This window comes from Chelon labrosus (assembly GCF_963514085.1).
Source record: "Chelon labrosus genome assembly, chromosome: 5".
NCBI classification, from domain to species: Eukaryota; Metazoa; Chordata; class Actinopteri; order Mugiliformes; family Mugilidae; genus Chelon; species Chelon labrosus.
In genome coordinates, this window is record NC_140341.1 from 10,096,579 (window position 1) to 10,117,592 (window position 21,014).

At 43.7% G+C, this 21,014-nt stretch overlaps 1 protein-coding gene across 1 annotated transcript in view; it reads right to left on the reverse strand.

The window, feature by feature from the left end:
* Positions 1 to 391: 391 nt before the first annotated feature.
* The window catches only part of itprid2 (ITPR interacting domain containing 2), a 40,019-nt gene continuing 19,396 nt past the window's right edge, over positions 392 to 21,014 (reverse strand). The window contains exons 10-22 of the mRNA XM_084544150.1: positions 20,921 to 20,981; positions 13,381 to 13,488; positions 12,602 to 12,971; positions 12,055 to 12,271; positions 11,090 to 11,141; positions 10,188 to 10,270; positions 7,888 to 9,663; positions 6,800 to 6,859; positions 6,341 to 6,465; positions 6,117 to 6,237; positions 5,139 to 5,204; positions 4,700 to 5,056; positions 392 to 3,132 (exon numbers count right to left, since the gene is read on the reverse strand). Of these exons, the coding sequence (XP_084400276.1) occupies positions 3,025 to 3,132; positions 4,700 to 5,056; positions 5,139 to 5,204; positions 6,117 to 6,237; positions 6,341 to 6,465; positions 6,800 to 6,859; positions 7,888 to 9,663; positions 10,188 to 10,270; positions 11,090 to 11,141; positions 12,055 to 12,271; positions 12,602 to 12,971; positions 13,381 to 13,488; positions 20,921 to 20,981 (3,504 nt within the window). The 3' untranslated portion in view covers positions 392 to 3,024. The remainder of the gene's footprint in view (positions 3,133 to 4,699; positions 5,057 to 5,138; positions 5,205 to 6,116; positions 6,238 to 6,340; positions 6,466 to 6,799; positions 6,860 to 7,887; positions 9,664 to 10,187; positions 10,271 to 11,089; positions 11,142 to 12,054; positions 12,272 to 12,601; positions 12,972 to 13,380; positions 13,489 to 20,920; positions 20,982 to 21,014) is intronic.

Genomic DNA, 21,014 nt, shown 5'->3' on the forward strand with positions numbered 1-21,014 from the left:
AATACAGATTCTTAAAAAGGTTAAGCAGCAACAATAGCAATGTTGGGCTTAATGTTTTGAATGAAGTTGAAAAAGGAAAAAATGCTGAAGTTTAAGCACTGACATGAAACCTTTGTGAAACTGTAACTTGTTGTGCAACAGCACGTTATGTTTTATGAGCTTATTATTGGTTTTATTCATAAAATCTAATAAAACCTAATAAATAATAAGAAACCATAGCTGGGAGATAAATGAAGTGGAATAAAAAGTACTTCAATTGTTTGTTACTTCAAATGTGTACTTTATATATTTCTGTGTGCAGGTTTAAGTGTGGAAACTACTGCAATGTCCTTAGAAGGCTTTTTTTATTTTTTTACATTCACGCGCACACACACACACACACACACACAACATCATTCAAAAGAGTGAGGCAGCACTCGTTTGTACTGAAAATAAATACATCTTTATTATTCTCATCTCTATAGAGTGACTCCTCCCCGCATCCCGCTTACAAGACATCAGTACAAAATACACATCATCATTATTATCATTAGACATCAAAAGAAATTAATAGACACCAACAGTAAAGTGTAATTAGAAGTGTGTGAAGAATTCTTGATCACTTAAAAAAGAGAGAGAGAGGGAGTGGTCCAGCAGAGCACAGTATGTGATCAGAGAACATCAAATAAAAAAAGGTTTTCAACAAACATGAAGAGAATAAACTCTGAAGAGAATTGAAGGTCAAAGGTCTCGTTAATAACGCTTTGGAGCATTCACATGACTTGAAGATCATATTTAAGTCACATGACACCACCTTGTTGAATTGTGAAAGCTCCAAATTACTAGTAAGTGAACCTTTTAGCTTAGATTTACTTTTTCCAAAGATCAAGAACATCAACAACATCCACGCACACAGGTTTTAGTATTTCAATCCTAATGTGAGTCTGTGCAGAAAAGTTCAGAATCACGGTCCCTTTAAGAAGATTAAAAAAAAACAACAACAACTAAACAAAACATTAGGGGTGTGTCGTATTTGGCTGACATGACTCTCAGCCAATCAGGTTTAAGATTTTTTCTATTTTCAACTGTACATTCAAACGCCTGTGACACAAAACAAGATTGAATATCAAAGAAAAACGGGTTCAGTATTGTGATGAATCATTTCTCTCAATAAAACCGGCAAGCCTGGGATCAATCTAATGTTGTGTTGAAGTGGTCTACTGATCACATTTGAAATGTTGGCAGTGATAACTCGTTAACAGCAATCTCAGTATTTAATCAATATACATACATATACATATATACATATATATGCATATATGTATATATGTTCACATTATTGTACACAGATTTGTTATCAGACAGAGTGAAGCTAACATGCTAACGCAGCTAAAGCTCACGAAGCTCCTCTACCTTGACTAATTATTACATTGTCACCCATCATCATCATCATCATCACTGTCACCGTGACAACTTACCAAGACCCCTGACTCTGCACCTCATGACATCACACGCTGACCTCGTCACCTGCTCAGGTACAACCAATACACACACACGTATATATGTTCAGGACGTGTTTAGCCTAGCTTAGCGCAAAGACTGGAAACAGCTGGAAACTGCTAGCCTACCGTAGCACATTTAAAACAAAGCAACTAAAAACAAACTTCCAAATCTGTCTGATTTCAATTCTATGATCTGGTTCAACTAAAACTTTTAGCCACAGTTAGCTGGAGGCTCTAACAGCATGCTAACAGCGTAGTTAGCTCTCTAATAAGACATACTTGGTGCCCTCTGTTCATCCTAAACCGCTAAAGTAACACATTTTAAAAAATTATATATCCTAGCTCTAAAGAGATGTCGCATAAATTAAATCTTTTCATTGTTCGACGAACAGCAGGAGGCGGCACAGAATGTGACATGATTCATAAGTGTAGGAGACGAAAGGAGCAGAAGCACGATGATGATGATGGTGATGATGATGTATGGTAATCCCTTAAATGACTACTTTAAAGACCTCTTTGACGTTAAGATGAAATGTGCGTGGAATGAGTAACTTTAGGCGGAAATAAAGAGCTCAGCAGACTTTAAACTAAAGGCTAAGGAATGCGTCCTTTTACTAGAAGGCACGAGTGCATAGATCGAAGGAGGATTAAGGAGTTTGCAGTATTTCCGAAAGGGATTTCGAGACACGTTAAAGGCTCAGTTCAGCCAAATGTTTGTAATAGAAACATTTTCTCTCTTCCTGATTGATGTGTCTTTCAATGAGAACAGATTTTGGTTTTTGGACATCTGTCAGAAGATTTCAAAAAGCAGACGCAGACATTCAAAAATGTGCCTCTGCTTTTGATTACAAACCTAACAGTAGCTACTGATATCAGACTTACCGTTGACCAATGTTATTTCACATTAAAAGCGTGCAGTTCAATGCAACACTTTGTTTTCTTTCAGATTAAAATGAAACGTGACGTCAACAAGGTTACCACAGATCCAAAAATCTGAAAAAAACTATAGGAAGAGAGAAAATATGAAAATTATTTTGAAATTTGGGGTGAACCAAGCCTTTAAATTGTGTTTTTTTTGTATTTGAACACTGATCTCACTATTTCCTACATTCAGTTGGTGTCTTTCTTTTTTTTTTTTAAGTATTTTTATCATATATTATTTATATTATTATTTAAACATAGACTTGCACTGTTCTCTGCACAGCTGTGTTGTGTTAAAGTAGAAATATCAGGACTTGTGCTAATGTCCTGATCTGACCTCAGACTGTGATCAGATAAAAAACTTGACCGAGACGTTTAGGGGTTAGTAGTTGTGACCCTGGTAGTATTAGCGGCAGTGGTAGTGGTTGGGAAGGCCTGTGGTGGGCGGGGCTTGTCACACACACTCTGTTCAGTGTTACAGACATACAGTGTTACAGACGCATGGCGTTCCACAGTGTTACTCAGCTAGTACAGTGTTACAGACAGACAGTGGTGTCGCTCAGGCTGAGTGGTTACTAAGGCTGAAGGTGAAAAGAGGGGCGGTGCTCTGCCGTTGTCAAGACTACAAGGGGGGTTGTCGGGCAGGGAGGGGTGATTGCCGCGGCGACACAGCAGCCAGAAGCTCGCTGTAGATCTCCCGTCGGACTTCTTGTGCCACGCTCTCTCGAATCTGGAAAGAAAAGAAATGTAATCAGCTCGAAAATATTTGTTTCTAGACACCTCTATGGCCCGAAAACAGGAAATGATGAAAGACACAGGACTCTCTGGGCCGCGAAGAGAAAGCAAAAGAAGAACTGTGTTGCAAGTGGTGCTGAAAGGAATTAGTCAATCCACAGAAAATAATCTGCAACAACTGAGTGTCTGCAGATGTGTGGCAGGCGTTCAGATTGCTCCCTCTGACCCCCGTTTGTGCAATCCAAAGAGATATATAAATATAAAAAAAACACTGATCAGCCACAACATTAAAACCACCTCATCATGATTTAATGTTCTTCGAAGTCCTGGTATTTATGTGGACGTCACTTTGATCCTACCACCACCTGAACATTGTTGCAGACCAAGCAAATTCCCCATGTTAACGACAAGTTCCATCCACATGTGAAAGAAAATCTTCTTCCATTGCTTCGTGGTCCAGTTCTGATGCTCACATGTTCATTGTAGGAGCTTTCATCAGTGGACAGGGGTCAGCATGGACACCCTGACCGGTCTGAAGCGTTGCAGCCCCGTACAAAACAAACTCAGTATGATCTGAAACCTTTTCAGTCAGAACCAGCATTAACTTTTTCAGTAGGTTGTGCTCGTCTGTTGGATCGGACCACACGGGCCAGCCATTGCTTCCCACAAGCATTAATGATCTTTTTCCTTCATTGAACTACTTTCAATAGGCACTGTGCACTGCAGACTGGGGAGATCCCACAAGAGCTGCAGATTTGGAGATGCTCTGACACAGTTGTCTAGCCATCACAACTTCATTCATTCATCTTCTGTAACTGCTGTTGCTGTGAAGGGTCGCAGGGGGGCTGGAGCCTATCCCAACTGTCATGGGGCGAGAGGTACACCTTGGACAGGTCTCCAGTCTATCGCAGGGAGACAGACAACCATTCACTCTCACATGCACACCTATGGCCAATTTAGAATCACCAATGAACCTATCGAGCATGTCTTTGGACGGTGGGAGGAAGCCGGAGTAGATGGCGAGAACCCACGCAGACACAGGGAGAACATGCAAAATCCACACAGAAAGGCCCCAGTCGGCCCATGGATTCGAATCTTCTTGCTGTGAGGCATCAGTGATAACCACCACGCCACTGTGCCACCCACCATCACAACTTATCCATCTTTAATCCTTCCACTCGTCCATGTTCCCTGCTACTCACACATCAACTTTGAGGGGGAAAAACGTGATTATATCGAGGTGGTCATAATGTTAAGGCTGATTTGTGTACGTTTATTAAGTTGTAAGAGAGCGATTTCTCTGTCACAGACGTATATTTTCTGCTGCTGTCAAATGCTGCCACTGAGAATAAGAGCATAACAAACTTTTGAAGTAACCTCCTTCCAGGGGCGAGTAACTGGAACACATTACAGCATCAGAGCAGAGAAGTTACAATACCTCCTGTTTCTCAAGTTCCTGTGGATTTGTTGCTGACTGTGATTGTGAGAGTGATTTTTATAATGGCAACAGATAATTTTCAGGTCTAACTCTGGGCAGAGTCGTTCCAGAGAAGCTGTGTTACCTCTCTAATGAGCTGCTGCAGGTTGTCCACTCTGATTCCTCCTGGCGCTCTCTCCTCTTCGGGTCCTTCTGCTCGTACTTCCGCCTCTCCACTGTCCCTTTCCTCCTCCTCCTCCTCCTCCTCCTCTTTCTCCTCTTCTTCCTCATTGTGTGTGTTGGGTCGAGGAGGAGGAGCAGGGGTTATATTGATTGATGCCCGATACACTCCTTGACTCTTCTGGTCACCATCTCCTCTTCCTCCTCCTCCTCCTCGTCTGACTGGGCTGGACGACCGGGTGGAGGGGGCGGTGGAGTGGTCTTGGCCGTCGTAGCTTAGCTCTGATTGGAGGAAGAGCTGCTCTCTGAGAAGGTCTGACACCTGACAAGAACCATAAAAGGTTGCATATTAATTATGTTTGCAGCTTTAAATTTATACAACACATATGTGAGTTTGTACTGACCGGCTCCATTGCTCTCAATGCAGAGGCAGTGGACAGACTCTCAACGCTGTTGTCTCTATGAAGACCCTGAGGAATAGGGACAAGGATGATGACATTACTGCACGGTCATATCAGGTCATCGGTTATATATATATATATATATATATATATATATATATATATATATATATATATATCCTTTAAGCTCGGTTTATACTTCTGCAACAGATCTAAGCGGAGCCTAAGTCGAAGATTACGCAAGTCAAAGCGGCCGGCATGTGTCTGCTATTACGCCACTAAAACGCCAGTCGGCGACTAGTCAGCTGTGTATTTCACACGCTGGTGACTCAAACTGGGCGGCTCATGCTGGAGCTGAAGTTAATAAACGTTGAGCAAGAGTTGCTTTTACTGAAATCACCGGAGCACAGAAAATAAAGAGGATAGATGAGTAGATAGTGTGCGTAGGATGCCACTGAGAGATGTGGACGAGTATTATTATTATTATTCCCTGTTCCCTTGATTTAATCTTTACTTTTCTACTTTTTGGTTTTTATTCTGTGCGTCCATTACACCGCGTCAGTGACTGCTTTCATATTATATCATATATTACTATACTATTACCACCATACCACTCACTATTATCATAATCTTCTTCGTGTCTGTTTTTTATGTACCTAATATCTTGTCCCTGTTCTGGACGCGTCTTTTGTTGTTTATGTTCAATAAAATTGAAACATTTAAAAAACAAAAAGATGAATGAGAAGGAGGTTTCTAAGGAGGAGCACGTTAAGCTAAGGTGGAGATCTGACGCAGAAGCACAAGTCTAGCTTTAGCTGTGCGTGCGTGAATAAATAATAATGTGTTTATGGTTTTGCAAAACTAAATATGCTTTCAATTTTAGATGATTCAGGATAGCCGCCGTTTGCTTTGGTATTGATCTTGCGGTAGAAAATAGTACAAATAAAGACATTAATATTGAATAATTAGGTTTCTATGTACTCTGTGATGTTGTTGTGGGAGGTGTGTCAGCTCCATCAGTCGGTCTTCCAGCTGCTGTTCCAGCTCCTGCAGCTCCTCTCTGACCGCTGACCTCAAAGACTGAAGTTGCTCCGCCTCCAGCCTGCAAACAAGCGCACAAACACAACGGGTTTGCTTTGTGTCACAGCCAACGTCACAGTCCGAGATGACTGCACAACATGTCTCTGTTTGCCGTTATGACTCACCTGTCGGCAGGGCTCAGGTGTTTGTAGACTAGAGCCTGCTGTCGGATGATTGACAGCTCCAGGTCCATCATCTGACTGCGGAACAAGTTCAGACTACGCCTCTTCTGCTGAAAGTCAGCCAGCGACTGAAAACAGAGAGAGTCAGCCAAGTGAAGCAAACGACAATCCAATCTCTTGCTTCATCAGTGGGAACAATACACACAGAAAAGTAAAACGTGGGGACCTGTCCTCTCGTGACACTAACGACCCAGCCCGAGAACACGCAAAGGAACTTGTGATTACGTGTTTGTGTCATGGCAGTCCAGTAAAAGCTAAACATGGAGACATTTAAATTAAACTTTTACTGCAGGAAAGAATTGCCGCTGGATTGAACCCACAAACCATCCGTGAATAAAAAGCACAGACAGCTCTAAATTATCCTAAAAAAAAGGACAAAGACAGAGATAGCATGGACAGTACCTGGTGGCTGGGCACAGCTGCTCTGTGATCACTGAACGCATCCGGAGTGTCGACTCGGTTCTAAATAAAGAGGACAGCAATATAAAGACAGGAAGTGGAAATACAACGAGCCGACAAAAGAACAGATTACCACATCTAGCCTCATTTAACAGTTGAAACCTTATCATTAACGCCAGCTCAAGCCATGAATCTGGAGACAATTGACTATTTGTTGACCTTCAGACTGGTCTGCTGACCAACAACCCGGGGGCTCCAACCCTTCCTACCCTTCTTTCGCTAATGTTACACCAACAATAAGCATGCCGGGGTCCATTTCCATAGAAAAACTTTGAAAACCCGTAAAAATAGAGTGTAGAGGCAACATGGAGGTGACACAGCTAATTTTAGCAACCACGCTAACAGACGTTTGACATATTACTAGTCTGGTTATATCCTCCAGTGTACCCATACTTGTCGAGTATAGTTTCAACTTTTTTTCTGTGGAAATGGACCCCTGCATGACTATTGTTTCTCTAACGCAGCCACAGTAAGGAAGTCGGGACTTGACAAAAGGTAGAAGGCCATCTGGTTGGAGGTCAACAGACCAATCAGAAGACCAACACAGGGTCAGTTTTTTAATAATAGATCAGTTGATTCGGCTTTGTTTGCACCAAGCCAACTGCTGAGATCTCAATAAACAAGGACGATACTAGACGATGAAGAGGAGTCAAATTTGAAACAAACCACATACAAATCAGATTGATGTGGAAAAGAAAACAATAAATGTCAGTCAGTCAGTTAGCTAGCTTAGCATGGAAACTGGAATCAGCTAGCATGGCTATTTCTAGAGGTTACACAATCCACTTTCCAGTAAAACCTTGCAGGTGCAGTACGTTTTTTTTTTGCTGTGATGGCTTATTAACAACAGGTCAGGTACTCTCACTTTCCCATTTACTTCAGTTTCAAGAGAAATTAAACTCAAACTATTCTTATAGCAACACGGAAGGAGCTGAAGCAATAAAAATAAAAATAGGACTACAACCACAACAGGCTACAACCAAGGTTGCTACAGCTTGCTTAAAAAAAGAGTGCAAATGACGAGGACTGACCTGGCCCAGGCTCTGAACCGTTCCTCTGATCTCATGCAGGACTCTCCTCAGCTGCATCTCAGTGCTGGACGTGCCCTGGATAAGTCCTGATCCTGGAGCCACAGCATGAGGAGCAAGGCCAGGGTGCAGGTGTTGACTTGGGCCAAGGGTCGACCCAAGTCCTGGGATGAAGCCTGGAGCAGAAGGAGTTAGTCTCGCGTGGAGAGTGTGTTCTGGAGGCAAGGGTGGATACTGATTGACGGGATAGGGGAACGCCGGATGTGGGTTCACATTGTACCCCTGGTAACCAAGGTAGGGCGAGGCAAACTGTGAGGTATGAGGAGAGGTATGGTAAGGTGACTGATGACCGTATGGAAGGTTGTAGCCCTGGTGGTGCACTGTGGGAGATCCGGGTTGTAAGTGGCCCAGACCGATGTGATGAGGAGCTGCGGAAGATGAGGGATGATGCAAGTTGGAGAGGCTGCCGTGCGAGAGGAGAGGAGAAGTTGCGGGATGGTGGAGACTGGTTAGACTAGAATGATGGTTCAAGGAGGGGTTGTGGGGTTGGTGGAGGTTAGGAAGACTAGCGTATGGATTAAGAGGGGAGGGGTACTGATGATGAGGGTTAGGAGTGATGGGGTACGAACTGGAGCAAATGTTGGGGCTGGGGCTGGGTTCAGAGTACTGAGCTGGCCGGTTAGGATAAGAGAACATCATCTGCCCTGGATTCCAACTTGGCTGGTTCTGGCTGGTGCTCATCTTTTGCTGGAAGTGGTCAGGGTGCTGTTGATTGGACGAGAGATCGGGAACACTCTGGGTGCTCCAGGAGTGGCCTCCAGGGGATAAGTCAGGAGGAGGGCTGGAGCTTTGCAGGGAATAGGATGACCGCATCAGGTAGCGAGGGATGGGCTTAGGTGGAATGGCAGCTGGTGTTTTTTTGGACATGGAAGGGTTTATGATCAGAGTAGACAGACAGTTTGGTTGTTCTTGTTCTTGTTCTTGTTCTTGTTCGTCCTCCTCCTCCTCGTCCTTTTCCTTCTCTTCTTCCTCTTGTTCTTTGTCCTCTCCGGGCTCCTGGGCGTATCTGAAGGAGTACCTGGGCTGGGTGCAGGATGCTTGGCCTCGTCCAAACTGGATCCTGACAGAAGACACGACCTTTGAGGGCGATAGGAACGAGGAGGGCATAGAGGAAGACCTCTGCATGGGAATGATACCACGCCTTCCTCGTGGGGTTGCAGGCAACTCGTTGCTCTGCGGGTCGACACGTTGGCTTGTCCGATTCTGCGCGAGCTGTTTGGCTCGGTCCAGAGCCTTGAGAACGGGAGAAGTTGGAGGACAAAGTGAATCAGGATCTACTTGGGACTTGTCTTCCGTGTTCGCTCCCTCCATGGGTGGATCTGCTGTGGTCTTGATCTGGTTCTGAGTTTGTTGTGATTCTTGTTCTGCAGAAGACATATTCTGGGTAGTCTCTGGTCCTGGTTCAGAACCAGCCGAGTCTTTAATCTCAACTTGCTCCTCGTCCAGCGTTTCTTCCTGCTGCGCTCCCACTGATCTGCTCCTGGGGAGATGGTGGGCAGCGTACTGTGGAAGAGGCTCTGAACTCCTTTTATACGCGTCTTCTTCCAACGAACTACTCCTCCCATCAGCCACTGCAGCACCACCAGGCCCCGCCTCTTCCCCTCTGCCGTCTGGCAGGTCAAACGGTGGTTGGTCCACGGCAAGGGGCGTGGCCACATCTTGTGAAGGGTGTGACGTCACAGTGGTCTCGCTGTCGCCGCTATCACTGCTCTCCTGTACCTAATTACAAATAGTTAAAATGTAATTAATTAATTAGTCAGATATCTGAATCAATTATATTAACAGTGAGTGATGTTTTTGCTTCTTTGTGCATTTGAATTTCTGTTTATAATGAGACACTGAGGCAAAAGTGGCCGCTTTACCCTAACTTTTGTGTTATTTATGGACAAATAACAATAATAATACAGTGAAATATTAATCTAGGGTCAATTTGCCTTTGAATAAATGTGACTTTTTTTCCATCTAAACCATCAATTTAACTGTACTTTTGGGATTAGGATTAATCCATCAGCACAATAAAATTAAACCAAAGGTTATGTATAAAAATGGCTGCCATGACTAATATAATTATACATAATTTAAGGAGGTGTCTATTTAGAGAGTGGGCATGAGATTCAGTTAAATTGCCTCTGAATGGTTTAACATATTGAAATCATCATGTGTGATTAATGTTCATAAAGCTCTGGCTGTAATTTTGTGAGTCACTTCAAATACTTAAGAGATTCAGGCAACGTTTAACACACCTTGAGGTAGCCGTTGGAGTCTGCAGAAGGCTCCTCGGCAAAGCCACTGCTGTCTGACTGCTGACTGACTGTCCTCAAAAGATCTGAGAGAGATAATGACAAGGAAAACATCATGATTATTTCTGCAGTATCCAACATGTCCTGCAGGTGGCAGATCAGAAAAATGTGTACTAAGCATGAAGCGGAGGCATTAAAAGGCAGGACAGCGTGTCCTCGCTGAGATCTGCCACACAGGAATCATGTTTATAGTATCCTGAAACAGGCTGCGTACATACTCAGGACAGATTTATACTTCAAAATCCTACAGAAATATACCGAGACTCGGGACAGATCCTAAGATGGAAAGAGGAGAGGCACAGCTGATAAGTCTGACCAAACAAATAAAGGCACAAGTTATAGGGAAAGAACTATTTTTAACTCAGAACAATGCTGAAATGCTAATACATACTGACTGCACCGGTCCCTGTTATCTTTCACTGTCTGTTTAAACATCACATATATTTCAAGTCATTCAATGAGATTTAAGTTCAAACTGTTTGGTTAAGGACTCAATGACACCACATATAAAGTAGATTATGAACCGTATTTGGCCTGTAAAGGTGTTTAAAGAGGTTCATACGTCTTTCCTGACACGGATGCCGTCTTAAAGGACTTAAAGTGTGAGTGACGCGGGAGAAAATACACATAAATGTACGTTAAAGCTGCGCTGAAGATAATTTGAGGCATCAGCTGTGGCACGTCTTTGAAATGTGTTGTAAGGTGGTAAATGCATTCAGTCAAACCTCTCTGACCTACACGTGGTGCATTTAGTGGAGAGAATGTAAACATGAAATCTGTTCGTTTACATTCAAAAACACATAGGGGGCAACTTTAAGTTAAGTGGGACGAAGTTAAGAACTCACCGGATGCTCTGGATGTTCTGTTCGGCAGAGCTTCATCCTCGTTACTCTGAATCTGAATGACAAACAACAGACTGTACTTTAAAGGAAAGAAACAGAAGAAGAAGAAGGAGAAGACTTGTGCAGGGTCATGACCTCCACTCAAAGAAAAGGTTCACTGTAAGATTCCTGGTGAGGACAGTTAGTCCTCGTGCTGTCATCTTTATGGGAGCTGGTCTTAACAGAGGTCGGACACTGAGTTTACAGATCCTGGCCAAACACATTGGATGCATCAAATACGAATGACAGACTTCACTGATATTCTAATCTCAAACGTTCTCACACGACAGGAAATTATTTAGATTATTGTGCCAGATTAGGGAGCTTTGAATGCACCCACTTCATATAATCTCACAGGAAAATTACGTCAAGCAAACGGAGACTGTGGTGAAACAACTGTGGTGAAAAAAAAACAGAAAGTTAAATGAGAAACCATCGACTTTAACCGTCGCATCCGCCAACAATCATGTGTTAGCTAGCATTAGATCTGAAGGCGCATTAACATTTGCTTGACAACTCCATCCGTCTCCTTGTATACCCGTTTCTCTCATTGACGATTGTGCAAGTGCTGACATAATCATCCGGATTTCACAGAACCATAAAAATATCAAACGTGTTTCAGATTAATCAGATGGGCCTAGTATTCTCTAAGTGGTTCAGGATGTTTGAGAGCAGATCTGTAAGCGCACGCATTAAAAGATAATCTGGGCCCAATCCTTGGTGAGTGAATTCAGTGATAAATTAGCCCTAAACTCTGGGAGTATCAGTGTAGACTAAACATATACGAGAGGAGGATTTTTTTTTGGTTTAACTGGAATGAATTTGACTTCCAGAGTAACTTTACAGACTTAGAAGCTACAGGTAAAGCAGATGAGAATATACAGAGCATTATGTTACTTTCAGATCATAGCCCGGGGGAAACCTCGTACCTCCTCCATGTCGAAAGAGTCCGCATTTTCTGTTCGAAGCTGGGCCAACTGGGGCGGGGCCAGGGCGGGAGGAGCTTTCTCTGGGGTGGACGTCAGGTTCTTCTCCGTTTCTGTGAGCACCTGAGCGTCCTCCGCCTTCTCCTCTGCTTTCTGATTGGTTGACTGGAGGTCAGCTGACTCTGGCGGATGCTCTGCTCCGGTGCTGCTCTCTTCAGGACTGATGGCGGAGGTCAGAAGTTAGTTAGTAAAGGCACTTAACATCAGTATTAGTACTGAATATTATTCAAAGTTTCTTATTTACTGTATTTTAGACTCTAAACCTCAGATCAGTTTCTGAGGCATTGTGATTATGATGGGGTATCAGAACTTCTTACTTTCCTTCCCCTATCTTCTCACGACCTCTTTAATTTGCCTAATGACCCTTCAGTGGGGGCCAGACCCACAGATAGGAAACCACCGGATTAAGCTACCAGCTCCCTCGTGACATTTTGTTTCCACTGCCGAAAACCTGCTCACACATTATGTAGTTAACATTAGCTACTGGTACCAGTCTGTCAGCCGACCCGTCTCCCCATCCCCGCTGGACTCCTCGGTAACCGTCGCCAGGGAGAAGTTGTCCTTCCTCCGGGCGTGCTTCTGGCCGACCGTTTCCGACTGGTGGTCAGAGTCCGCCGCGCCCCGTCCGTCCTGCTGCGGCGCGTGACCGTTGGTGTGCGCGTGGTCGGAGGCGGAGGCAGAGCCGTGGCCGTTCAGCTGCTTGTGCGCTTCCGGCGACTCGCTGGTGGAGCCGAGCAGGTTGTGTTTGCTGATGGTTCTCTTGAAGAGCTTGGCGACATTCATGGCCGAGTTGCTCCTCTTCAGAGGCGGGGACTGCTCCTTCTCACCTCCTACGCCTTCCTCTCCGCCCTCTCCTCCTCCTTAGAGAGATACAAGTCACACAAAGCAAATTGTCCCAAATTAGAGAGTAAAGACTTTCCTTAAATTCTTTCGCAAACAAAGTGGAGCAGCCACTAATAAACACGAGACAACATTCTTGGTGGAAGGATGAACTAAATATCCTTCCTTAAAACACTAAATATGGCTTAAATTAATATGGACTTTTGATCACAAGACTAAATCATTATTGATTATCCATTTCTTCAAATAGTCACATCTTTGAAAGTCAAGGCACAGATGTTTCTAGATCATTTTTCAATTAACAGATAACAGTTTGATGAGTCATCCACCAGAGGTTCATTTCCAGAGTTAAGACTTAGTCTCTCCGGTCGTTCACACTGATCTGGACTACAGAGAAAACCGTCCCCGTGGTGTGGTTGCCACAGTTACCTTGGTCCTTGGAGCTGATGCGTTGTACAGGTTGTCCAGAGACCTGACTGTAGAGCTGGAAGAACTCGTTAGCGACCGTCGTCAAGACCTCGATCTGACGGAAACGACCTGAGGGAGACGGAGAGACGCAGCAGGAGTCGGAAAGAGATTCACAGATGCAAAACAGGAAATACATAACAGGGATGTTTGTTTACACAGCAGCACAGCATTAAAAAGGCTGCCACAGTCGGACATAGTAAGAGGACGGGTCTGGCAAGGCAGTTAAAGATGAGTTGGACATCTGATCTGAGAGACTTTAGATCAATATATGCATACCACAAGTCAGAAATGTACTTGGGGGCTTTATCTTGAATCTTACACTCAGAGAGCACTTTATCGGGGTATACTGAGTCGGGCTTCGCTCTGCTTTAGTGCGTTGGAAACTTTCCTGTGAGATTACGCTACATGTTGACACAACTGCATAACATCATCTCTGCAGACGGGTGGGCTGCACATTCACGCCGTGAATCTAAAGTCGTAAAGGTGTTGCCTTTTGGATTCACTCAAGTGAACTCACTCAGCGTGGAATGAAACCAGCTTTGTGACATATATCACTATCATCACACAAATACTTGGTCATAAAAGGATGCACAAGGTCAATAATAATACTCAGATTAACTAGGCAGGTTTTTTTTGATAAAGATAAATCAAATCAGGACTTTTGCACCTTTATTTTAAAAACTACAACTTATGCAACGTCACTGAAAACCAATGTGATTTATTTCAGAGAAAAAAAAGATAAAAATAAGAAAACATAGAATAACATTGACAGGAGGAGGCTGTAATTTTTAAAATAAATGAACAAAAGTATTGATACAGTTTATCTTTGTTCGTGGCGTGGCGTCTTTTTGTACCCACAGTACGCTGCGGCATTCAAACCACAACCGATAATTGTCAAGGTTCCCAAAATTGCACCAAGAAAACATTCCTCATCGCCACCAACACTAGTCTGGACCGTTGGGATCACGGATTCATGCTGTTGACCCTACCATCATCAGTCTTTGGATTCCCGTTCTTGGCTGAACTAAAAAACCCAATGCGGTCTTCGTCCATCTATCTCAACGTTGGACGTGTTGAGGCTCTGCTCAGCGTGCTCAGCTAAGACTGATCTGAGTTACTGCAGAACTCCACACTATTGTGGTGAGAATCCCATCGGATCAGCAGTTTCAGAAACCAGCCTGTCTGGCACCAACGATCGACTCGCAGAGAACCCAATTTTCTCCCCTTTTCTGATGTTGGGTGTAAACATTAATAGAAACTGATGGAAAAAATGTGCAGGATTTCACATATTGCACCGCTTCCTGCTTATTGGATTATTGCGTGGCCAAGTACATGCACAAGTGTTTCTAATAAATTAAACACATGAAGAGACAAGATGTGAACTAGAGAATGCATTACATTTAATTTATGATAATGATAAATGCTAAAACATGTTTTTTTAAAGTTTTGCATGACTTGGATTTGGATTTAAAAAATATATTTTATGGAGGTGAGCTACAAGTTTGGGCCCTGCTTCAAGTGTTTGTGCAAAACTAGACTGAAAAGGTTACGGACAAACAGAACTTTTCACTTGACTCTGGGTAAAGGCCAATCCAAACTAATTCATTTAATTTGTTAGATTAAATTACAGCTGACTATAAACATTTGAGTGTTTATAAATGTTTAAACCAGCAGTGAAGGAGTGAACAAGAGAGTGATTTCAGATACAAATAAAATAACTATAACGGAGAATAAAGCAGAGCATAAAAATCAACTAATTCTTAACAAAAATTAAGTCAAAAAGCTTCATGTCGGGGCTGAACACGGACGTCATATCGACCCGCCCCCCCCTCCTCCTGAGGTTGTGTAAGTCGAGCCGTCAGTCTCATCTCTAACAGGATGATGACTTGCATACTTTCCTGCCTTCCCTCCTCCCCTCCTCTCCTCCGTCCTTCGCTGTCTAAATACTTGTCAGTCTGTTATGAAACACAGACTTCTGTCTTCTGTCCGTGGCTTTATAAACACCTTGTGACCGCTCTTATGTTATCGCCTGATGTACAGCACAGGCCTTCTCATATTCGCTCCCCTCTGACCTCTAATTCGGAAAAGTAAAAAACCCCTCCAGCTAATAAACGTCTGTGCCGGCTTTAAGTTACATCACAGTTAGGACGTCTGGGTGATTTCTGCAGTCTGAGACATTTGATCTAAAGGGAAGAAAACTATTCTAATTGGACCATGACGGTGAGTTTAGCGCTGTAGCGACATTTTGTAAACATTAACGGATTAACATCAGCACTTTTCAGGTATTTCAGACGGACAGAGAAAGTCACACCGCAAACGGGGACACTCTGATTACACAACGCGCCTCTTCACGGCGAAGCGTGCAGGACGGCACATCCTCAAAAGAGAGCACCAGTACCAGTCTGTGCTGCTGCCACCAGAAAGACTTTTAAAAGAACGCACCGCTCCATTCAACATCTCTAAAACAAGCTCACTAAAAATGGAAAAACGGAGGCAAAAAAATAAATAAAAAAATGTTCTAGACAAGCTTAACTGGGACGGGACAGCTAAAAGGGGGTCACGGACGCGTTATCAGCACGGTGAGACGCTGTAGGGAGCGTACGCTGATTACAGCTGTTTGCTCAAAAGAAAACATAACTGAGCGCACAGATATAATAACGCCTGCATGTATGAGTTTGTGAGCTTGTCACTCTTACGAAGCTGCAAACCGATCAATTACTATCCTGACCGGTTCGGGAAGCGTAGTTAATGCATGTTTCCACTGTGTTTCACAGGAATGTCTTGAGCATTAGCTAACGCCGAGAGATCTGAAACAGGTTATGTATGACGCCAGCACCTTAGGGCTCCTGAAACCATCACCTTCAGATCACATTGCAGCGTCTGTAACTGGAAAACTTACTTTCTCCGTGTGAGAATCTAAGAGAACAATCTGGGCAATTGGCAACCACGTTGAAGTCGCCCCAAAGCAGGCATGCATGACACAATTATCAACGCAGATTCATGGTGACTGGACAATATTTAGAGGCACGAGGACAAATGTCTGCAACAGTGACCGAGCCAGACAGCCACAATAGTTGAGTGGGGCAAAAGAAAAAACACTTTCCATCTCTTTTTGTCTCTCTAACAGACAAACCACTGACAATCATTACACATTTTGCATATTATAAACAACTTACTTAAAATTCTGACTAAATATGGTCCGCATGACTCTAGATTCCCTTGAACCTGGAAGGTTTCTTCAGTAATTCAGTGGAAACTTGCCTTTATGTCCACGTGTTCACCACAAACAGGAACTGCTGACAGCCAAGTCAGCACGCATCTAATGATCAAGTAATGTAAACAAATACGGTCTATAAAAACTCAAGCTAGCTCCTAGTTTGAGTTCACTGTATACCTCAGTCTCAGTAGCGGTGTTTCCAAATGTTAACAGCTAGCATGTGAAGAAAGAATAACATCTAGCAGCTAGAGAGTCAGGACCTGCTGGAGACCAAATGTGAGCTAAAAGGAGCATGAATATAGAAACAAACACAACTCCAGTGGGATGATAATAGTTCTCATTGTCTGTCAGATGCTAAAATGTTAGCAGGAGCAGCTTCATTTATCTGTGATAGGCAAAGTTTACAGCATGATCAATGAATGCACATTTAAAAGAAGCTGCAAACCAGCTCTTCATTCAGTTATTTCCCTCATATTAGCACATCTACGGTATCTCTTAACCCTGCAGACGGCTGTGCATGACGATAGTAACATGGGGCGAGTGTGTTTCCTGCTGACTGCTGACTCGGCGTTAATGCTCATTCTGAGTATCTTAAAACAGGAAGTGAGGAATGAGCGAAAATGACACGTACTCCCCTCTTTCTTCTCTCGGCCATCCCCGGAGACTTTCTCTGATGGTGAGAACAGAGCTTACATAACAAACAACAACACGCACACATGTGTCCGGGTTCCAGGGAGCCGATGGAGGAGTACGAGAATGTTCTGGAAAAGGAGAAGAAAAACCTTCCAGGAACCACCACAGCACCAGGCCAGGGCCAGGCATAAAACACAAGACCTGCCACTGCACACTTTCACAAAGTCAGTTTTAAGCCAAACATTCACTGAATTGATCGAGAGTGAAGGCTGGGACGGTGTGTTGATCTCCGCCGATGGGTTTTCAGGTTCAGAAATGTGACATTCAAGATCCGCTTTAGACTTTTCTAGTGTACGAAGCTGAGAAATCAAGGTATGGACTTCCCTCTTAAGTTCTCTTTTTGATTTATTCTTCAGAAAGTTTAATCTCTCTCTCTATATGGAGGGACTTAAGGCAACAGTTCTTGCAAGTGATGACCAGCATTTCGTACCGACATCCAGTGTGTCAACTCATTTGTTTTTGATCAGTTACAAACTAATATCCCAACGTCTTAAGATGATCTTTCACATTATAGCTCCAGATGTCCGACAGATGCTTTCAAACCTAACCTGTCGCTGGTGCACTCCACCGCTGGTGCACTCCCCTGCTCAAACTATATTTAGCCCTATGCTGCTGGTTCTGCAGATATCAGGAAGAGATCTCACAACGAGTTTTATCTGTACAGGCAATCTTTATGAATATTCAAATCATTCAACAACACCTGTGCATGTGGGCACAAGGGTGTGGGGATTTCTCTCGAACGCTCGGTCAGAAGCAGCGACGCGCCGGCAAGAGTTTGCACCAACGGAGGTTTCCCAGTGTGGGTATGATGATTCAGAGGATTCAATGAATGAGTGATCTGTCGGTGTCCGTGTGACTTCCTTCACGACTTGGGGAAGTAATAATAATGAGTGACCTATTACGGTGACTGTTACGCAGCCGCGTTATCGATCTATTCCAAGAAAAAGGTTTCTAATAAGTAAACCCAGATTAGAGCGTTCGCATATTGTCGAAAGTGCTTGACAGCGTTTGCTCCAGTTTCCAGGCTTATGACTGTTTCTGGCCAAAGAGGCACAAGCAATTGTTCAAGACCACACAGAAAGAGAAAGAACCAATTAGTTTGTAGGCCATTTGGACTTCAGTCAAAGGTATTTGAATCACATATTTGCTCCAACACAGTCCTGGGCTTGGTCTAAGTAGGTTTAAGTGACTGATACAGTTAAGGACACTCTTACAGCAAACAAGTTCCTTATCCACTCTTCCACTTTCTCTTAGCGGGCCTTTATATGATCGGTCATTCACCTGTTCTTTGTGTCAGATTATGAGCCCCAGTGTGCTTGCTTGCCAAAGACCTTATGACTCATTAAGTTGTTATCAGGTGATAACAGGGAAAATTAGGTCCTGATCCCGAGATAAAGCGAATGGAAACAATATGTCTGTATGAGCAGCCGCGCCCGCTCATACTGTCCATAATGCTCTGGTGTCACGCCGTTTGTTTCTGAGAACCAACATCCAGGTGGACGCTTGTGACCTTTGACCAGGAGTCTAATCTGAATGCTGAACGAATGGAAACATTCATGAGAAATCAGTTTATTTACAACTGTCTGTCACTCACAGATGGATCGTTTTTGCTTGCATGCTTGCTCCGAGGCTTTCAGGACGGGTTTTGTGAAGCGTCTTGAGACAATTTGAACAATGAATTTAATCTGAATTAAAATGTTTTAAACACTACTGTTTCATGTGATCAAGTTCCATTATATCAAGGTGTTCCAGCCCTCATCGATGATAAGCATGGCGTTGCTGATACAAGGGGCTGAAATACACCAATCAGCCACAACATTAAAACCACTGACAGGAGAAGTAAATAACACTGACCATCTTGTGACAATTCAATGTTCTGCTGGGAAACTTTTGGACCTGGCATTCATTGGTGTGGATGTTACTTAGACATGTAGCACCCACCTAGACCAGACCAGGCACCCCCACCCCATAGCAATGACACTCCTTGATGGCAGCAGCCATCCCCAGCCTGACACAGGCACATACACAAAAACAGTTTAGGAACAACTAAAAAAAACATGAAGAACAGCACAAGGTGTTGACCTGGCCTCCAAATTCACTAGATCCCAAACTGATCAAGTATCTGTGGGATGATCCACAGAGTCCCCTCCCCTCAACCCATAGGACCCAAAGGCCCCCACTAACAACATTCTATTGCCAGACACCACAGGACACCCTCAGAAGGCCCACGTCCATTCTCTGATGAGTCACAACTGTTTTGGAGGCACAAGGGAGACCTACACAATATTAGGAAGGTGGTCGTAATGGTATGACTGATCGGTGTAAGGTTTCTTTGTGGAATGGGGAGCATGGTGCATGTCAGACGAGGTCAGTTAGGGTGGTCTGTTGAGGATGCCTCGTGGGTGTCTCCCCTTGGGGGTTTACTGGGCATGGCCAGCTGCATTCTGGGTAGATGCAAAATTCGCTCTAGGAACTACACATCGGCTGGTGAGGGGCCGTCGTTGTCACTAGGGACAGAGATAACTGGAATACCATGTTTGTCACGTTGTGCCCAGATAATAAATGTGCCATTTTCACTCAAACACGTATGTAGTGCTCTGACTGTTTTGTTCTTTTGCTTTTCAACCTCCTGTCTGCACAGGAAGAGGGAATCTGTTGCTCATGATCCCAAAATATCTGACCAGTTTCACAATATAACGTACAGAGTGAAGGCCTGACTGGGCTGAAAGACAATGAGTGTCAGAAAGTGTGTTTCCAACTTTCCAAGATAAATGTACGGTCGGATGTGTGAAGCAATCAGGATAGTTATTTTGTATTTACTACAGCCAGCAACGGGAGCTGGAAGTCAAGAGACAAGAGGCAACGCCAGGGTTTGACTTGGACAACTAGTGAATAGTGGCAAAAAAAAATAAATCTCCAGCACTCGATAACAAAGCCATTGACTGAAAGAGCTTTAGTCAATACCGATCTAGAGTTACTCCATGTTTAAGCGTAAAGCATAAATGTTTAGACAGCTCATTAATTGTCTTCGTTACTTCAAATACCCTGTGACTAGTTGATGAGTTTGAAACTAGTTAAACAGCAGTTTTTCAGACCTGATATACTTTGGAGTAACTAATCTTCTCACACACAAAGCATCTTCAGCAAAGCCTCCTTTTTTATGGCAACAAAACTGTTAAACTGTCCAGACGAGCAGAATCAGCTACGTGTGTGAGTGAATGTGTGTGAGTTCAATTAGCAACCCGGTACCTTCATGCAAACACGAATCTGAAAACAAAAAGGGGCCAGGATGTTAGCGGAGCAGGTCTGTGTGTGTGTGTGTATCTGTGTGTGTGCGTCTGGGACAAACGGATCTTTGTCCTTGCTGGCAGTGTTGTCCGGGCAGTTGGCAGAACAGCTAAAAAAGCTGGAGGACCCCACAAAATGCCACAAATACAGGGAACAGGACACACACACACAGTCGCTGAGCTTCACTTCCTCTGTCTACACTTTCAGGACATGAACCCCTGAGCTTTTCACTGAGAGCGTGGTTAACCCTTCACCTGCACGACTGAGGCGCATGGATATTGAACATAGTATGGAGGTACATACTCGTAAGAGCGTAGTTGGGGTTCTCTAGTTCCATGCGCTGCAGCTGAGCTCCCAGGTAGACCTGCAGATGAACCACAGGAAGTCATTAGAAAAC